Genomic DNA, 19,496 nt, shown 5'->3' with positions numbered 1-19,496 from the left:
CATGACACTCCCTTTCTCACCTGGTCACCTTACATCAGACGGACATCTTGTTTGACACTCCCTGTGTCACCTACAGCGCCTCCACGTGGCGGGAGCGTGACACAACACCGGAAACGTTCTCTTCTGACGTCACGTCCGTTCAGGATGTTGGAGTTTTGTAGTTCCTGTGCTGTTGACCTGTCAGCATTGTAGTACAGACTCTCACTGCTCATTACTTGTTTGTCCTTCTTCTGCTAATTGCACTCATTTTTTCCGTCAGCGGTGCAGCAGAGTACCGGAGGCCGGACGCAAAGGGCGGTTTGTCCTCACTGTTGTCGGCGAATTAGCAGGCTAACAGCTAAAGTAGCTAACGAGTCCTCCAACTTGACAGCTAGCTCTTAGCTGGTTAGCTACTCGTCGCTAGCTAGCAGCGCTAACTAGCTCCCCAGCAGTTGGCTCTCCAGGCTGCGGGCAGTAGGAGGGGAGGAAGCCGCCCACTCCTGCAAAGTAGCCATTCCGGACAAAAGAGTGAACGGTAGGTGAAAACAAACTTCAAACAGCGGTCCAACTTTACCGGACATTGATATACGGGGTAGGTGGTTGGAGGATTTGAGGCAGAAGGGAGGTTTCCAGTGAGTCCGGGTTTGACAGTTGAGGAGCTCAACCCGGCTGACTCCTGTCAGCTGTTTGTCACTGGACCTGTTTTCTACGAACTCACGGTAACTTTTATCATTTCTCTGTTCCTGTTAGGCCAGAGAAGTGACATGGAAATGAGCGAGAACTTAGTCAGTGGGAACATTGTGTGAAAGGAGCTGAAGACCCTGGTTGTCAAAGTCTGGCTCGGGGACCACCGAGAGGCCGGGACTGGGTCCGAGTGGTCCCGAGTCCTGTTTTTTAACTTAACTGACTTTTTGCGGGACATCCATGTCTACTTTATAAACTATAGTTATAGTTTTCAACAATATGGTGGGGTTAAATTTGATTTCTCTGATCAGTCTATTCAGCGATTAGTAATTGTTGAGCTAACACAGATTCTGATCTGCAGTTTGAGCCGTTTATTTAAAAAAAAAAAAAAAAAGCAATTAGAGTGTCATTCTAGGCATATTGAACTGAATTGTCTCACAATCAATTTGGAACTGAAATATCAGATTTATTAACTGTGACATAGTTAATTGGTTGCATTCCTTAATACTAGTCACTGCTCACTCCCACCAAGTGGGTTCATAGGGTTCGTCATGTTATGTAGCACCTGGTTAAACAAGACTTGGCACTGTCCCTTTGTTGCTTTCTTTTTATAGCTGACAGTTTCAGTTATGATGACATATGGTCTTCATGTAAATCTTCTCTGGCGGTGTGTGTGGGAGCCATGCAGGGATTTTCACTTGCAGAGCTCAGCTGGTGCCAAAGAGAGAGGCAACAGAGTGCATTTGCAAGTGCACAGTGTTGGATCAGATAGCTGCCATGTACTGTCACATCTATCACTCATACTGAGTCACACTTTCATAACTGGCTCGGCTGCAAAAGTACACCCACAGTCTATTAAGGGTTACTGGCAATTGAATGAACTGACATGGATAGACATTTAAAAATAATGATCCCTCCCTATAGTGACTTGTGGCTTCTTTTTTCTTTTTTGTTGCACGATGGAATGTGTGGAATGGGGCAGAGCCTTAAGCCGTGACACAGGAAGACTTGGTATGTTGATAACAGCACCAGTCTCTATTGTTTTGCACAGATAGTATGGCACTGACATTTTTGGAGTAGATCTGATGTTTCAAGGTGTTTCAAATTGTTTATTTTGTGCATATTAAATTTTGAAGATTGGTTTTTGATGTACTTGGTAATAAAGTGTGTTCTGACTTTAAACTTCCTTTTGAACACACTTGTGTGTGCAGTCACTAGAAAGTCCTCCATCTTGAAGTTAAGTGCAAAACAAAGTCACCTGAAGTCAATCAACATCTATTATGAAACGGTCCCCTCTTGTGGTGGAGTGCTGACTCTGGCATTCAGAAATTCTTCCCTATGTTATCAAATGTGATGTGAAAGTGATCACAGTTGTCTCTGCTCTTGTCAGCTGGTCAGAAATCAGAAGTGATGGGTGGATATGGTTATTTTTCTGTATGCTCAGGAACAAAATGTTTTAGTTTGAAACAGGTGGTGTTTGTTTAGATTTCCAGTGACCTCTACTCTGCAAGTATATACTAACACTATTCTGTCCTAATTTTTTTTTCTATCCCCATGATTCAGTGAGCACATTGTGAGAACATTGTGTGCTCTTCCTCTATCACTGGGTCAGAGTTGACTCAGGACATGTCATCTTCCACAGGCTGACAATTGTATGTTTGTTCTGTATGTTATGTTATTTTATGCTTACTATAAATATGTAACATAGAGGTCACGTCCAGACCACAGTCATATTTTACAGAATTAAACTGAGCGTCTGCTTCTGTCAGTCCCTTTGCACTCATACTTGAAGATGGAAAAGTGCTGACTTCAAAATATTTAATCTTTCAATCATGTCTATCTTGGCTGTTGAACCAGATGGAGGCCCAGAGCTCCAGTGGACTGCTGCTGAGTAGGAAGAGAAGAAGAGACGGTTCCAACGATGAGAGCGAAAGACATGTGAAAATCGCCAGATGTACTGTGGTGAGCCAGCTGTCTATGAGCAGTATTGTTGTTCCTATAGATTCTGCGTGAGGCCCTTTGGCTGTTTATATATACATTTACTATATGCAAATGCATTTTTGCTATTTACTCATAGATTTACAGGGAATTTCATTATTCTATTTTAATATATTTTTTAAACATCCTCTGCTTATGTCGGAAGTTTTTATTTTTTGTTATCTGTTGGTTCACTACCTTTTTTCTCTGAAAATGGCACAATATTGCGGCAAGGCATGTTTTCAACACAAGAACTCTAAGTAATTATAAAAATTTTAAGAATTAAAATGTGATTTTAGCTGATGTAATGGGCTTAAAAATGTCATCAGCTGTTTAACCAGAATAGTAACATACTTGATTTCCACACAGATTTGTTTTGTAAGAGGCTATGAAAGAATGTCACAAAAATTGAGAAATATAAAGTTACCTTTTCCACCTAGGGAAGAGAAAGTTATTCAGAAAACTGTAAACCAAAGACTTCAAGAGAGATATGAGAGAAATCTTTCAGTATCACTGATTTCTTAAAATTTGGGGTCTTTCAGGGATTGACGCACCCTGCACCTTTTGCAGATGAGCTGGAGCCAGCTGATGGTAAACCTTATGAGAGAGTCAACATGGAAGAGGCCAAGAGGGGGACACCACGTGAGTCAGATTATGTCAGTCTTGAAGCTGATATGTAAAGTCTGCTTCAGTCTGCCTCATGTGGTTTGGTCTTTTTAAACTATTCATGTTTCTCCTTAAGTATTTTTGCACTTCTTTTTTCCACAAAGATTAGTTTTACGTTAGTAGAGTCGTATATATGGATAAACACATCATTTTTTATTCACTCTGAAGTTCTCATCTGTGCATGTCTCATCTTGTCTCCCTCTATCCAGCTGACAGACCGGTCCGGGTGTATGCAGATGGCATCTTTGACGTTTTCCACTCAGGTCATGCCAGAGCTCTCATGCAAGCTAAATGCCTCTTCCCAAATACTCACCTTATTGTTGGAGGTGCGTTTAAATCCATTCATGTCCACATTGGCTTTCACAGACTTCTAATGGCTGCTTCTTTCAAGTTTGAAATTCTCTTTAGAGAAAGATTGAGTACAGACCTCAGACATCAGTTTGAAGTTAAATTACTGACATTGAACAGAAAGACAAGAAAGTTAATTGTGGGTTAGTGCTGGTTGTTGTACAAATCTTATGGGTATCCCCCTGTACACATTTTAGTTCTTGTGTCTCTTATATAAATATATGTTAAAAAGTCGTAGTTTTAACTAATCATAATAGTATAATCTATTTGGATTATTATCTTTGAATATAGTAAGATAGCGTTGAATGTTTTTCTGCTTTTCTCTTTATCCCAGAGTTCAAAAAATTTCTGCCTCAACCTTGTGCTCTTTGTTTGATGGTTTAGACTGCTTAATTAATTTCTTTAAATTTATATAACTCCTCATAGTGTGCAGTGATGACTTGACCCACAAATTCAAGGGCTTCACAGTGATGAACGAGGACGAGCGTTATGATGCTGTCAGACATTGCCGCTACGTAGATGAAGTGGTACGAAACGCTCCCTGGACATTAACGCCAGAGTTCCTCACAAGACATCGGGTGAGTTCAGAGACAAAGCACATAATAACCCACACTGTAGGCTGTTCAGATCGGAAACAGCCAACAAAATATGTTGTGGCCAGCCACCTGGAAACATCTCTCCCTGCTACAATGTGTAGATCAGAGAACATTGTGTTGATGTGATGTATATTTCAATGCTCTTGTCAGATTGACTTTGTGGCCCACGATGACATCCCATATTCCTCAGCGGGCAGTGATGACGTGTACAAGCACATCAAAGAAGCTGGTTAGTGACGACTTAACCAGTAGTGGTTGTGTGACACACAACTAACTACACAATAAAGTTCAGTGTTTACTACTGATTCCCATGCACATATTATACTATGGAGCATGCTGGGCTTTAAAATGTAAAGATATTTTTATGAAGTACAGTACAGTTTTACAAGACTTATTACAGACACCATCAATTTCTCTATTTAGACTATAAAGATTTTTAGATACTAGATACTGTATTTAATCTATTTCTTGTTAAATATGTCATCAGGAAACAGATTTTAGAAAACATGTTCCTCATGCCAAATGCCAAATGGCATTGTGGAAAAAGCAGGTTCCAGTTTTGACAGGGACGACTAGTTGTAAGGATTAAAATGATAATATATCTGGATATGCAGTATTAATCTTGGTCAGTCTGTTTAAACTGTCCATTGTGAGTGGTTTAGCAGTGAAATGCTAAACCAGTGGACAGTTCTTATTCTACATTAGACTAAAATATTAGAAAATCTCTGCGACCAGGAACTTTTTGGATGAGATTTATTAACCATAATTATTAGTGCTTTTTAGACTAATGGAGAAATGGGGTAATTATTGGTCAGAAGCACCATACACTACTGTAATTACACCTGTGGGTGCCACGTCACCCCCTCTGCTCCTGCTGCTGACTGGGAAGACAACTAGTTCCAGGTTCCCTTTGATACATAAGGCATGCGGATGTTAGTGCTGTCAGGGGGATTAGTGAAGTCGATCCCTGCATCATTTCTTATCCTGACTCAGGCAAGAAGAAATTATGATGAAGGCAGTTACTGCCATTACTGTATCTATGTGTGTGTACATCCTTTTGACCTCTGTCACATCTTTTAGGCATGTTCGCTCCCACTCAGAGGACAGAGGGCATCTCCACATCTGACATCATCACGCGCATCGTCCGTGACTATGATGTGTATGTCAGACGTAACCTACAGAGGGGATACACAGCCAAGGAACTGAACGTCAGCTTCATTAATGTATGAAACTTTTTGCTTAGCTTTTGTTAGAAAACTAGTGTGTTGTTAGCAGAGTGTGTGTGAGAGGGGAGTCACGGCCTTTGTGTTCCCATTCTCACCAGGAGAAGAAATACCACCTGCAGGAACGTGTAGACAAGGTGAAGAGGAAGGTTCGTGATGTGGAGGAGAAGAGCAAGGAGTTTGTCCAGAAGGTGGAAGAGAAGAGCATCGACCTCATCCAGAAATGGGAGGAGAAATCCAGAGAGTTCATCGGTAACTTTCTGCAGATGTTCGGCCCTGAGGGAGCCCTGGTGAGAACGTTGGTTTTACTTGCTCTATAATCACTGTTTAATCAGGCAGCAGAATTAAAAACATGTCCTGTTCACACCATTGATTTCCTGGGAATCATGTTGCAGCAGGAAGGAGCGTAAGGAGCGTAAAATGAATGACATGCCGACGCTTTGGCTTTAGTTTCACTTTTCAGCCCCAGTGCTTTTCCCCAGTTCATTAATACATACAGAATATGCTTTTACTATGATGTTTCATCAATGGTAATAAACAATAAGTCAATCAAACAGAATGAGCCACAGGTAGGATTTATTTAAAAGGACACAGCCTTCAGCTTTTTGCCCTTCTCAGCTCTGTTTTCACCTGATATGACAGAAACACATGCTGAAGGAGGGAAAAGGCCGCATGCTGCAGGCCATCAGCCCCAGGCACAGCCCCGACAGCAGCCCCACCCGTGAGGAGCGATCCCCATCACCCACCTTCCGTCTCCCCTTCTTCACCAAGACCTCCCCTCCTCCATCACCTCCGCCCCACCACAGTGGGGCCCGTGGTTACCTCATCAGTGAAGACGACGACGAAGACGACGAAAACTAGAATGCATTTGAATTCTCTGCTCTGTATGTCTGCAGTCAGTACTGCCAGTTAAATTAACTGCTGAGTAGCGCGGTTTCCATTGGGTTCCTGCTTCCTGTTTTTCTTTCTGATGTTGTGTTGACCTTCAGTGTCCCTTTGTAACAACCAGTTTCTTCACAGCTCTTGTCTTTAACAGTCTATTTTGTCTTAGTGTAACGGTCAGTAAAAGTTATCTCTAGTTACTTTAGTTTTTTTTTAAATACTCATTTATCTGTTACTTTTAATGTTGATTTTATTAGTCACTCACTGTCACAGAAATATTTGCAGGTGTTACACTCAAGGCACTCTAACTTCTGACGCTACTCATAGGGTGTACATTGTAGTTCAGCGGGAATTTGTCTTTTGGTTTCTGTTGTCATGACTTTTATGAGAGGGGCTTGCATGGTTTTTGGTCACTTAATGAAACAGCACATATGTCGGCGGGTGAAATGTGGCCTCACTGAGAGGGAAATATTTCAGAGTTGGTCAGAAAAGCAGATGAAACAAACCTTTTTTCAAACCAGAGAAACTCCAGATTAAATCAAATCTGAACTGAATCAGATTGATGGCGTTAAATATCTTCGAAACTGCATCTTTTTTTTTTTCAAGTTTGTCTGCCTGCTTTGGGGTTGTGTGTGTGTGTGTGTGCATGTCATGTTTTTTGTGCAGGCTATTTGGTAGGTCGGCATGATTGAAATGTCTTCTGTCAACATTGTTCATCTATTGACAGGTCTGGATTCAGCTTGAATTTATGGCATTTACCAAGAAATTAGCTTTTTTTGTGTCTCTGAGTGATAATTTGTTTTTGGAAGTGGAGTTACGAACTGGAAGCCTTTTATTATGACAGAGTCATGCAAAGACTGCAAAGATGACCTATTAAAACATTGATGTAGAAATACTTATTTTTGTAGATTACTTTATCCTTTGTACAGATACAACCACGACTGTCCCTTTTAGAGTTTCCACATCAGGCTGGGCAAAGAATTGACACAAGGAAAGAATTTTTTTTAAAGTAGAATGGGCAGCAGTGAAGGAATACATTTCATTCAGATACGTGTGATGATTCAAAAAAATGTCTAAATATCTACTAAAACATCAGAATGTTCTTCTCCACTTTTTTTTTGGGGGGGGGGGTTAAAGGTGTGAGCCTAAAATGTGTTTCTTAAACAAGGAAGGCCATTGGTAGCTTCTAACAAGGGAAAGTACAATAACAGAGGAAGAGGGGTTTTCCTTATCAAGCACTGTGTGCAGTTTGCATCAGTGTCGTTATGTAGCCTGGACTGCACAGTGTCTCGTCGGTGGGTTCAGGTTGATGTAGCAACAGGCTTCAGATCTACATTTATGTAGCTACCTCCTTCCCAGGATCAGTAATACAAAGTATTACTTTTTCTTTGTCCCTCTCTGAACAGAGCCATTGTTCCAACACTAAAGCAATGTGACTCGTCATATATTTGACATTTTTAGGCCTCTGTGTATTTGTTTGTGGGCGTGTGCACCCAGTAGCTCAACTGATAAAGCATGTGTTGTGTCTCGTATAACTATCAACAAAACATCACAGGGGATCTGAAGCTGTAATGCAGTGCTGTTAGGACTCCAATATAGATGTTGACAGATGTTGGATCAATCTGTTCTAGGCGTGGATTCCCAAAACCACGTTAATTTAAAATGAATCTTTGCTGTAGCAGTTAAAAAAAAAAAAAGTAGGTCGAAATGAAGTTGGGAAATAACTGTTCTACAATTGAGTAAGACTTTTCATATTAAAAATACAAAACCGGCATAATTTGCTTGAGAAATCTGGGCTCGGTGCTGGGATACTTTTGGGAAGCCTCGCCTTGATTCTTGTGGAATCTGTTCTTTTTAAATCAGTGCGAACTGTGTGTGTCCACGTCAAGAGCTCGAGCTGGCAAAGACTTGAGTGGCAGGCCAAAAACAGCCACTACTACAGAGAAAAAGCTGTGTGGTTTTAACAGCAAGTGTTAATTGTATTAATTTTCTTTTGGAGTTTGTTTAACGTCCTGGATGTACACCAAGAGCACGACAGGAAAAATGTATTAAAACACGTTGGCCAAAGCATTTCTCTCTGGTGGTTTACTCTCAGCTCCTCGTCTGAACGGCTCATTTGTTCATATAATTGTGGTTAGTAATGACACTTAAAAACTCTTTAGTTTGTGGGTCAGGTTTGGACACAAGTTGCTCTGTTTGAAGGCTTTGAGGCTAAATCTGTCACAGAAATGGAGGATGAAAAATGAACTGACTGCAGCCAAGCAACTATTATAATAACCAAAAGATCTATTGTCCCTTAAAGACGCCTCTACCTCACCTCAGGCAACGTTGAGAGGAAACCGTGACAGAAGCATCAGTCAAACGAAAACACGGGCAGGGGGGCAGATTTGGTTACATAGTCAGATTTTTATTGGACAGAACGGTCACCAGGGTTACAAACAAGAAGAAGCAGACACTGACGAGGCAAACACCAGGGGGAGACCTAATCTCACTGCAAACACACTCCCATGGCCTGATCTCACAATCAAAATAGTGTGATGGTGAAGTCTTAGTGCTTTAAAAAACAAGTGGGAAATTTGAGTCACAACGCGTCCTTTTTGATACGGGTGATGGTCAAACCTCTAAAGTGACTGGAATGTTCCTGCTTTAACTTTACTTTGACTTTGCTTGCTGAGTGCTGGTTTAAGAAATGGTGAAAAGGTAGCCAGGGAAAAACAGCACACTCAGGAAATACAAAAACAGCTTTGTCTTTATGAATTCCTACTCTTTCTACCCATTAAGAGCCTTTGTAAGTTCAAAATAAATTTACTCTCATCCCGCTGAGCGGCAAAGAGAAGGTAATTGAAATCCAAATGACCCCCCCCCCAAAAAAAAAAAAAAAAAACAAAACAAAACTGATCAGGTATCAGTCGGTTAACTCCAGACGGGCAGACTACAGAGACAGAAGCTCTTATATAGCAACTATTATCAGGATTCATTAACCACAACAGCTACATGTCATCTTTGCAGGGACACCTCTACAACATCTGGGATGTCTAAAGTGACCAGAGGGCAGATGGTCAAACGGAAACACTGAAGAAATGCAACAAAGCAAACCGTAAACACCCCAAGATGTCTGCATCCTCTCTCCCCCTGGTCCCCCCCCGCGTCACTTGTCTTTTTCTTTCAGACATCAGTTGGTTGACAGGTTTACTCATCACTACGAGATATATACGATACGATTCACATTTTGCATATATCTGTGCATTATACCATATTTACTTTTTTATGATGTAAATTCAATCTCCAACACCTAGTTAGGAAGGGGTGAGGGTGAAGGGAGGGATGTATGAGAGAAGCTATAAGGATCGAGGGCAGGACACAAAGTAGGAAGAGGAAGAAGAAAAAAAAATCTGGATAGATGGGAGCAAAATGGTCAATTCGCTGCCTGGGGTAGCTGAAGTTTAGCAGCGCGTTTCATAGATGCCGGAGCGGCCGATGTACCGCACCCATTTGATGACATCGTGGTCACTGTAATTGAGCTTGGACTCAAACACCTTCAAGTAACGCACCTTCAGACCAGACGGTGCGAAAGGAACCTGCAGAGACAAGAGATAAGGAGGTCAGGACGTGTTGAGGCATGCTAGGCGACGAAGGCCACTAAGTCTGCCAAGAAAAAGCAAAGCAGCCTTCAGACAGGAAGCGTCTGCACTCAGTTCTGTTCAGATAAACATTTCATCTGTAACCTAAAGCCTCAGAAATAAACACCAATTTATTTCAATAAACAACACAACAATTTGTGTTATGGATTTGAACAACACAATATACAAAGTCATCAATGCGCATGTCGCTGAATCGTGTCTCAGATTTAGAAACCAGCTGAGGGAAGTGATAGCAGCCTGTGTGTGATGTATTAATGCATTCACCTCAAAGTTCATAGAGATGGGAGGTCTGGCCCATTTCTTCTTATCGTTGGTGGGCAGCAGCTCGATCTCAGCGCTGATCTGAGACTCTTTCATCCCAGCCATGCGTTTGATCCTACGCACACAGCAACCTTTGTGAGTCTCATTCATTTCTCACTAACAACGCATTTCATTTAAAGGCCTTATACTTTCAGCTCCCAGAGCTACAACTCACTTCCAGACGATGGCGTTCTCACTGGCCTTGTACTTGGCTTTTCCCTTCATACAAATCACCTGCACGCCGCTGGTGTTGAGCGGTGTGGGGATACGCACCTGTGAGGGAGAGATGACGGAGTTGAACAAATCTTTTTCATTTCTGAATGAAATTCCGACACATATTTGAGGAAGAATTTCTGGTTAGTGCCAGTTTGCTTTTATTAGCAGTTTGACTTTGATGAGACCTCACCTCAATCTTCTGAGCCAGCAGTGAGGGTTTGAAGTTGGACTTGATGACCACCTTAACCTCCAGTTTGGTGCGGCCCACTTCCCGGACCAAAGGGATAACCCTGAATGGCAGGATGATGTCCTTTGTGGTGCGATACCTGCAAGATGTTTTACAAAACAAAAATAAGGACTTCTTCAGCTCAATTTGTCTCAGTGTTCATCTCTACCTTTGATTCACTCAAACTGAATATATTACAGGTTTGAGCATTTAAACACAAACTACTGTATAATCTTTTTAAGCCTCACTCATTTCCAAAACCATTTTGACATCCATCTACTGACCTCATGAGCTCATATTCTCCATCAGGGGGGATGAAGCTGATGCTGCGCTCTGAGTCAAACTTGCTGAGGCGCACACACTGATGGAAAGTGCAGTCATCGATAGCTATGGACTGCTTCCCGCTGCCACAAGAAAAAAAAAAAAAAAAAAAAAAAACAAACACATCACAGAGGGAAAAGGTCTCATTATTAATGAAAAACTTGATATTTAATCTCTAAAAGAAAAAACTACTACTCTCCCTACATTAATGTCCATGAATTAAAAAAGAAACATCAACACACGAGTACATGGAGGAATATAACTGACTGGCAGTGGCCCAGTTTGGGTTAATGGTACTATTTAGCAATTACAAAAGAAAGAAAAAGAAGAATGAGCACAGTCTCTGTTAGTTGTCTGGGTAAAGGGTTAAAGGTCAAGCAGGTAGGTGTGGGGAAATCAACAAAAATAAATAAATCTACCAAAAGAGGGAAACAACCACTGGGTATGATATTGATTGATTTGTATTGAGTATATGGTGAACAGTGACTGTGATGTTTAGGTTCTTAGTGTGCTAAAGGGCTTAGACAAGACAGGTATAGGTGTGAGTGTGTGTTGTGTGCGTGTTGAATTAGCAAAGGGTGAGGACTCTTGTCAGTACAGTACCTTCCTCCCCCTAAATCACTGAGGTACAGCACATAGAAAAGAAAGAGAGGGAAAGAAAGGAGAGATGCATCCAAAGGAAAGAAAAATGAAAAATAAATTGTAAAGCCTGTCTTGCTATAAACAAGACAACACTCAAACAGATGGAGGCTAACAGACAACAAGAAGGCATCTTACATTTGAATTCAATGAATTTACCCTGTTGGGGCTTTAAGTACCACTCTCAATAGCACAGAATCTAAAAATGCAGACCCACTAAATGTGTTTTTAGCCTTTAATTATACTGGCCGTGTCGCTCACCTCTTCCCAGCATCGTCGGATGCTCCTCCCTTGCCCTGCTTGTCAATAACAATCTTGTCATTCATGCCAAATTTACACTCAGGCATTCCACTCAGGTAGCTCTTCATCACTACCCGGCCTGACACGTGGGCACTCAGGACCTGGCCTGGAGGGAGGAGACAGAAAAAAAACACTTAGTTTTCCTTTCTTTTGCTTGTGTAAACTAAACTATTACTCAACTATTAGAGCCTCAGCTCTGCTCAAAAGTAAAATGAGGACCAAAAGCTAAAAAGCAATCATGCTATAAAAACAGCACAAATCAACACAAGTTTAGATTATACTAAAAAAGATAATCTGAGTAAATACCAAGTTAAAAGCCCCATATTTTGACTTAGTCTTGATTTAGAAGCACATTGTTGTTTCGTTCTAGAGCTGAAACCTGACTTTATCTGCTGAGTAAGGCATGCGATACGATCTCAAGCACCAGAAAAGTCACTGACTCTGTGGTGAGATCCTTTTATGAACTAATGGTTCCAAGGCAAGAATGAACTCTCAAATTCAATCTTAATGCCAACATGGATGGAAAGTCCTCAGACTGCTTATAAAAATAGAAATGTGATGTGAAGATTGCATGATATGACTAAAAGTCCCAGACCTGTTCCAAATGTAGGATCAATTAAATCAATTACTGGAGATGGTTTGCAAACATGAGAACTCAGCCTAAATCTTGCAGGGTCAAATCTGGACAAATACTAACACCAAAGCTCTGAACTTGTTCTAGATAATGAACCTTCACCAACCACAGTCTAGTGAGGCCATATGAACAGACCTTGCGGTGACATGAGCAGGTTGACGCTCTCCAGTACGTCCAGAAAGAGTTCATTGCGGCGGTATTTGATGCCTTCACGACGCCAGCCAATCTGCCCTGTCACCTGGCTGGTGATCTGAGACTGCTCCTCTTTTGTCTGGGACACAGGGAAAGAAACTGTAACACAACTGACACAAGGAAAAGGCAGGCTGATGGTAAGGGGCACATGGGTAAAATCAATTTCCTGAGTTCGGATCACAGTGTGTTGTGTATTACCTGGTGCTGAAGTGTCCAAGCACACAGTTAGAGGAAAGAATGAGAGAAAGGAAAAAAAAAAAAAGAAAACAATTTAATTTAAAGGTTTATTTTAGTTTATCACATAAAAGTTAAACATATGTGTTTTTGCTGGTGTGTGGAGGGTTGTTGTACTGACCTGTCCCTTAATACCCTGTTGGGTGATGAAGGTCTTCAGAGCGCCGGTCTCTGAGTTCTGGGGGTAGCCAAAGTCCAGGATCTCTGTAGGAACAAACACAATCTGATAACTGACAGTACGAGATAAGATGTGTAAGCGGGAAAAACTAGGACACGTAGCAATGAAAGGAACTGAGTGTGACTGAATGATGCAATTCTCTGCAGGAGGATTAACACAAACCTTTTTCCTTTTTCATCAACTCAATGCAAGCTGGATTGATCAATTCATACCAAACTCTCACATTAATCCCTGAACATGGACATTCACACACTTTCTACTAAATCTAAACTACTTTCCACGATTGACACGGACGATATCTTGGGTCAGTGTTCAAAGCTGATGAACCAACCTACCGTTAAAATTACATATACAGCATGAAAATGAAGCTCTTCAATAGATAACTATAAATACACTGCACTGAACGATCCTCTCCAGAGCGACTCACTTCATGATCAAATTTAGAAATATTGTCTCCTACCGTCCAGCAGCTCGTAGATGAGCACGAAGTTGTTCTTGATGTTCTCCTCACTAATCTTGCCGAAATAGGCTGTCATGACATCACACATCTTGTACAGAAACTCAAAAACCATGGCAGCGTTGACATTCTGCTTGGTGACCGCAGCCAACCAGATGTTAGAACGCTTGACATGGAAGAAGCTGGTACGGGCGATGTTGGTCACCGGGGATCGAACCTGCTGCCGGGCATGAATCACATTCACGCGGAACGCATCCACTGCATTGCGCCTGGGATGTGAGGGGAAGACGAGAGAGCGGGGGGAAAAAATGGGGCGGGTTAAGAGACTTGTTCCAGGTTTATACATAACAGTTAGATTGTTGACACTATCCCACCCTGTGACATCATGTGAAAATGCTGCAGGAAAACAGGAGTTTTTAATTGGTTCTGCACTGGACTGAAAAAAATAACTCAACGACAAATACTCAAGCAATGAGCAATTATTAAATAACACTTCCTAACCAACTGAAGGAGGACACACAGAGAGAGAATAAAGGAGGGTTGTTTTGTGTAAATCATGATAATTACCAGGAAGTAGAGTGAATAGTTTAGGTTGACACACAATTAACTGGACTCCACAGGAATAAACGATTTTAAATAATAATCAGAACTTGGATGTGTCTGACGTTGTTTTAAACAGTAGAGGCCATTTGAATTCAGTTCAAGTGATTACAAATAAGACAACATAAACCTGAACTGATTACTGTGACGCTTTGGGAAAATTCAGCTGTGACTAACATGGATATATAAATAACAGGGCTTAACAGAGAGGATGCAACACGCTCTGACAAGAACACCAAACCCCACCAAGAAATGCCTGAGAACGTGGTGAGGTCTTGCCAAACATGTAACTGTATCTGTGTCCTTCAAAATAATTAACTCTGACCAACAACCACACTTGAATATAACTTTTTAAATCTTAATTAATCCATGCTAGAAGATAAAAACCAAACCAATTAAGTTTTCAACCATTTCTAAAACTGACATTACTAATTTACTCAACTTTGAATGGTACAATGAAAAACAAATGGACCAGACATGTAACAGACAGCCTCCTTTTTTTTTTCTTTTTTTTTTTTATTACTGCATATGTTGCGAGACGCATAATGTACAATTTTGGAAAACTTCAACATCCATGTTTAAAAGTTTAAAAATAACAAGGTGGATAATACAAAGTGCCTCTTTAGAAATATGTATATCAGTCTCAGAGGCGGCCATGATGTCTGCCTTGTCCATCAAGTTTGCAACACCTTGCAAACAAAAACGCTCAAACATCTTTTTATATGGGATTTAACAGCATTTCAAAAACTGCTGTTTGCTCCAGTTTAATTACTTTATACAATGACCACTTCTACAGACGAGACCTCATAAATAAACCTTAATTGATCTATAAACAGCTATTAATCTATATGAAAGATGTAAAAATTTAAGATGAGGACTAAATTATCAGTCATACTCCATGCTCAGAGTACATGCTTAGGTATTGGGTAGAGCTGATAGTCAGCAACAGTTTCAATATTCTGGTAGTTGCTATTTCAATGGCTCCGATTGGCTGGCTGTTGTATTTTAATAGCTGGGGGTTTATTAGAGTCTATAATGTCATGACAGGTGAATCATGCTCAGAGGAAGTTGACTGATGGAATCAATGGGCATGCAATTTAGGGTTTCAGGGTTAGATGATTGGTGGCCATGAGAGGGAAGGGTCATGCTTGATACGTTGGCGCGTCTCTTACCTATTCCTACAGGGGCCAAGATGAACAGATGGAGGAAAATGGTGATACAGAGGATAAAGAGGAAACAAGGATGTAGTAAAAGGGGAGGAAAGAGACAAAAATGCACAAGAGACATTTTCGTGCATTATGTACACAGACAGAGTGAGTACATGGGCACCTATTATGATGTTTTCTATGTAACTTCATATGTTGTGGAGAGGTTAGTAGCATTATCTTCTTTAATACGTGCTCTGAATGTTCATACCATAGCTGTATGTTGTGCTATAGCGCAACATAATGTGTCTAACTGTGCTGCAGCATTAGCACATACAACTGATGACAGATTTAAATAAAAACAGTCAAAATGTGTCAACCCAACCACATGGACTAATCGCTTTTCTTATGAACCAAGAATGAAAATCTGGTGACATTGTCTCAATAACAGACCTGCAGAATGTAGGTTACAGCTGTGATGTGTTTGTGCTATTGTTGGACATTGAAAAAAGCAACAATTACAAATTAAGCAACCACAAGAGACGGAACAAAAGATGGAAAGGATTCCCGTGCACACAAGTTTTCATGTCATTTAAACAAGCCTGCACACTTTGTACACATCTAACACGTCTTTGTTTCTGTGAGCTGAAGCAACATGACAGAGCAGCCCTGATATCAGCACATACCATCCTTTTTTGCCCTTTTATTTATATATATATATATATATATATATATATATATATATGTCTGCACAAGATATACTAATCCAGCACTACTGATGTGTGATCATGTGCCTGGGGGAGTTCCAAGGAAATCCGTTTTTACCTTTGTGCCCCCCTCTGCAATTTCTAAACTCTCCCTTTGTAAACATACAATGCAACTATACTGGCATCTGCTCTGCCAAACATCCTAGTCGACCTCAGTCCAAATGATGTGTCTGAGCTTATGCAAAACAGAGCGTTGTATTTGGGTGCAAGCATGAAAATCCCGCTGTTGGTATATCACAAACAAGTAACAAATACGAAAAAGGGAGAGAAGACAGACAAGCAATATACAAATCCGACTTTCAACATATATATTATAGTTCTCTAACCACCAACCTGAGTTATTGTCATAGCATTTGATGTACACGAAACAATGGGACTGTGTTCTTTAATTTAGGAGAGGTAAAGTACCAAAACCTCGACAGACATTTTTTATATCATGGCTACACCACAGTCTACTGTGGATATGACTCAGCCTTGTTTTCGTCATCCATCTCACACAGAGGAACATTTTACCTTTCACCAGCTCTTCAGCTGTGTTACAAAGGCTCCTGCTTCGGCCCAGGAACCATTACAATCCACCAATATTTTAACATGTTACTTGAAGCTAGGCAATTGATTTTCCATCCTTCCACACAAAACTAAAAGGGAGCTTTTTTCATATGCTTTGAGTATTTTGATTATTTTTTAAAGGCTCAACAAAAAATAAAAATCAGTTTCTGCTGACTAAGAGTAATTCAGTTTAAGACAAGCGGGACATGCACTTACCCATTATGATAATTCTCAGGTTCAAATATATATGAGCAGTGCGGGCACTCTGGTTTGTTCTTGGTAGAGTTTGTTGAGTATTGCAATGTGACTGAATGACTGAATCCAGTGTGGAAATTATGAAGGCTTGAGGGATTCCACATCTTACTTGAAGCTAATCTGGCAACAGCCACACTTCTTTTTATGTCAATTCAGCATTTTGAAAATTAAAAACTAAATGGCCAGCATTTCAACTTGAGTCTGAAGAAAATAAATCTTAATCTCCTTTCTTAGTATAGATAGTATAGATGTTATTGTCCAAGAACTGATAACTTTGTAGAAGGTTTAATCAACCAATAGTCCCCAAACACGTTTTAGAGAGACAATAAAAGAAACAAATGTGAACCTCTCTCATGCTTTCAGGATCAAACCTGAGCTGGTTACCACACAATGGATAAAGACCGTCTCACAGACCGATGCCACCCCAAAATATTTCTCCAGCTTTGTTCCTGTGAAACCTACCCTATGTCATCTCGGTAGACCCGGGAGATGAGGACCTCCCCCTTGTGGTTGTAGATGAACAGACCTCCAATCATTGTGGCTGTTTCTCAGTCCCAACTGGCCATGATGGAACCAAACCCCGCCTGAGAAGAGAGAGAAATGGAGCAAGAGATGGCAGGAAGGAAACGGAAAGGATAGGGGGTGAAAGAGAAGTGAAAGCAGTGAAAAGTGAGAGAGGGACCAACACTACAGCGAAGCATTTGTCCTTCACATCCGCTTTTTTTCTGCAGTTCTCTGTCCCATCTCTTTCAAACACACACACAGACATCACTCTCTGCCAGTTGAATGTACCCTGCAGCTGCCCGATTGTGGTGACTCATTTGTGTTACGTGCATATGCATACACACACATACATCAAACCACTAACCTCATCCCAGTCAACTCCTTGTTTCCACTGAATGTAAGATTAACAGCAGATTAGCAGCCAGCAGATTTAAGCAAGGTGCCAACTAGAAAGCTTTACTGGGTTATATTTGACTACCATACTTTCTGGATCCCAATCGACCAAACATGCAATCGTGACCAAGATTAAAACGTAAAGACTAATCAGTGTGTCAAGATGCAGTGAAATCGTCGGACATCTCGTTATTTTGAGGTCTGGACAAATACAATCACAGGAATTTGGCTTCATTCAAGAATGACGCTAGAAGCCTGAGGATGAAGGACACGCTGGAAATTCCTCGAAGACTGAGACCAGAAAATTTACACACACGGTCTTTGGGACACAAATACAAGCACATTAACGGTGAAATCTTTCCCCAGTGGCCGAGTCGTGACCGTGGACACTGTGCAGGGGACCTGCTCGGGTCCAATCGCCCTTTTATTGGCCGAAGTCAAGATGTCTGCTCACTCGGGCCATTTCCTAACGTTCATTAATGTTTCAGATTTTCTTCATTCATTCGTCGATCGGTTTACTCGAAACGCTTCATTTCAAACCTCCATAAGTGAATGCATCGTTGTTGGAGGCTTGACCTTCAGCTATAACCAAAGTGATGGGGAATAGACCGAGTGAGAGGTTGTTAGCTAATTTAGCTTACAGCAGCAGGCTAGTTGGTGGTGATGTTCGGCGAACCAGCGTCGAGCCGAGCGCAGCTTCAATGGACTTCCGGTGAAAAAGAAAAACCAGATCCTCTTACAGCTCTTTCACGCCCCCGTTTATTCTGGCATTTTTACAAATAAAGAACACACAATTTCAGCGCCATGTATCCCCAATGAAGTGAGTTCTTAAAAACGATGCTGAACGAAGACGCCGATGGCTTTTATTTTGAAAACAGGATCACCCCCTTTCCGTTTTCACGCTAGCTTCACGGCGGCTAGCGGACCGGAGGCTAACGCTGCTAACGCTAGCGTCATCCAGCGAAGAAACCGAACCACCGGCTGCCCGCCGCCGCGCCGCGCTTCGTTATATCCACGGAAAACACTCCACCGCCCAGACCGCGGTCAACATACCCTAGCTCTTTCACGAACACCGCCGGTCCTTCGCGCCCCCGCCCGGTGTGGCCTGTCGGGGATCCAGTAGGTTCCCAGTTCTCAGCCGCTTCCTCCCGGTCCTCTGCTGGCTGTCAGCTGACCCGCCGTCTTGACGCACGGCCGTTCCGCTGTGACAGGAAAAGGCGCGGCTGGCGGCGCCGAGCAAACCGCACCCAGGCCGTTATCATAAGCTTTACGGTCAATTATTTGTTTCAGGGCAGCTCATGAACGATTATAGGGGTTATAGTTACACGGTGGGCGAGTCTCCCAATTTAAAACGGACTCCGGAGCCTGATTTAACACATTGTGTTTATTTAGTCAAATATCCTGAAGCAGTTGAATTCAGGACTAGTCCCGCAGACGAGCCACAATTCTTGAATGGAAAGGAGAAAACCAACTTCCCTGAGTGGATGTTGAAAATATCTTTATGTTTGTGCTTTAAACTGATGGAGGTGTGGGTGGTCTTGTTTTAATATATCCCGTAGATTCAATCTCGATTGAACTTTTTTTGCCAGA

General features: G+C 41.5%; 2 protein-coding genes across 5 annotated transcripts; one reads left to right on the top strand and one right to left on the bottom strand.

The window, feature by feature from the left end:
- Positions 1-158: 158 nt before the first annotated feature.
- pcyt1aa (phosphate cytidylyltransferase 1A, choline a) lies at positions 159-8,422 on the top strand. Of its 3 annotated transcripts, none has more exons than XM_029524035.1 (9): positions 159-514; positions 2,521-2,625; positions 3,211-3,282; positions 3,516-3,632; positions 4,081-4,232; positions 4,401-4,479; positions 5,331-5,473; positions 5,575-5,763; positions 6,116-8,422. In XM_029524035.1, exons 2-9 carry the CDS (start codon positions 2,616-2,618, stop codon positions 6,332-6,334), a joined length of 981 nt encoding a protein of 326 aa, XP_029379895.1. In that variant the 5' UTR covers positions 159-514; positions 2,521-2,615; the 3' UTR covers positions 6,335-8,422. The 3 variants fall into 3 exon arrangements, with proteins under 3 accessions (XP_029379895.1, XP_029379893.1, XP_029379894.1); XM_029524033.1 differs by having other exon boundaries at positions 3,183-3,282; XM_029524034.1 differs by lacking the exon at positions 159-514 and adding an exon at positions 527-698 and having other exon boundaries at positions 3,183-3,282.
- Positions 8,423-8,741: 319 nt separating this feature from the next.
- On the bottom strand, positions 8,742-19,097 carry LOC115057150 (AP-2 complex subunit mu-A). Of its 2 annotated transcripts, XM_029524032.1 has the most exons (13): positions 18,960-19,097; positions 17,472-17,593; positions 13,697-13,962; positions 13,180-13,262; positions 13,023-13,028; positions 12,768-12,903; positions 11,960-12,104; positions 11,663-11,680; positions 11,023-11,142; positions 10,703-10,838; positions 10,472-10,569; positions 10,261-10,372; positions 8,742-9,933 (listed from the first exon to the last, which is right to left on the bottom strand). In XM_029524032.1, exons 2-13 carry the CDS (start codon positions 17,543-17,545, stop codon positions 9,799-9,801), a joined length of 1,329 nt encoding a protein of 442 aa, XP_029379892.1. In that variant the 5' UTR covers positions 17,546-17,593; positions 18,960-19,097; the 3' UTR covers positions 8,742-9,798. The 2 variants fall into 2 exon arrangements, with proteins under 2 accessions (XP_029379892.1, XP_029379891.1); XM_029524031.1 differs by lacking the exon at positions 11,663-11,680.
- Between the last annotated feature and the right edge of the window lie 399 nt (positions 19,098-19,496).

Source organism: Echeneis naucrates, chromosome 17 (assembly GCF_900963305.1).
Source record: "Echeneis naucrates chromosome 17, fEcheNa1.1, whole genome shotgun sequence".
NCBI classification, from domain to species: domain Eukaryota; kingdom Metazoa; phylum Chordata; class Actinopteri; order Carangiformes; family Echeneidae; genus Echeneis; species Echeneis naucrates.
Note: the sequence above shows the minus strand (reverse complement) of the source record. Positions and strands in the feature narration are given on the sequence as shown.

Excerpts from the sequence above, each read along its gene's own strand:
- pcyt1aa (XM_029524033.1), top strand. The coding sequence starts at position 2,521 with ATGGAGGCCCAGAGCTCCAGTGGACTGCTGCTGAGTAGGAAGAGAAGA. Across the intron at positions 3,633-4,080 it reads TACTCACCTTATTGTTGGAG|TGTGCAGTGATGACTTGACC; the intron begins GTGCGTTTAAAT and ends AACTCCTCATAG. Across the intron at positions 5,474-5,574 it reads TGAACGTCAGCTTCATTAAT|GAGAAGAAATACCACCTGCA; the intron begins GTATGAAACTTT and ends CATTCTCACCAG.
- LOC115057150 (XM_029524032.1), bottom strand. The coding sequence starts at position 17,545 with ATGATTGGAGGTCTGTTCATCTACAACCACAAGGGGGAGGTCCTCATC. Across the intron at positions 12,105-12,767 it reads CCTGCTCATGTCACCGCAAG|GCCAGGTCCTGAGTGCCCAC; the intron begins GTCTGTTCATAT and ends TCCTCCCTCCAG. Across the intron at positions 10,570-10,702 it reads TGCTGGCTCAGAAGATTGAG|GTGCGTATCCCCACACCGCT; the intron begins GTGAGGTCTCAT and ends TCTCCCTCACAG.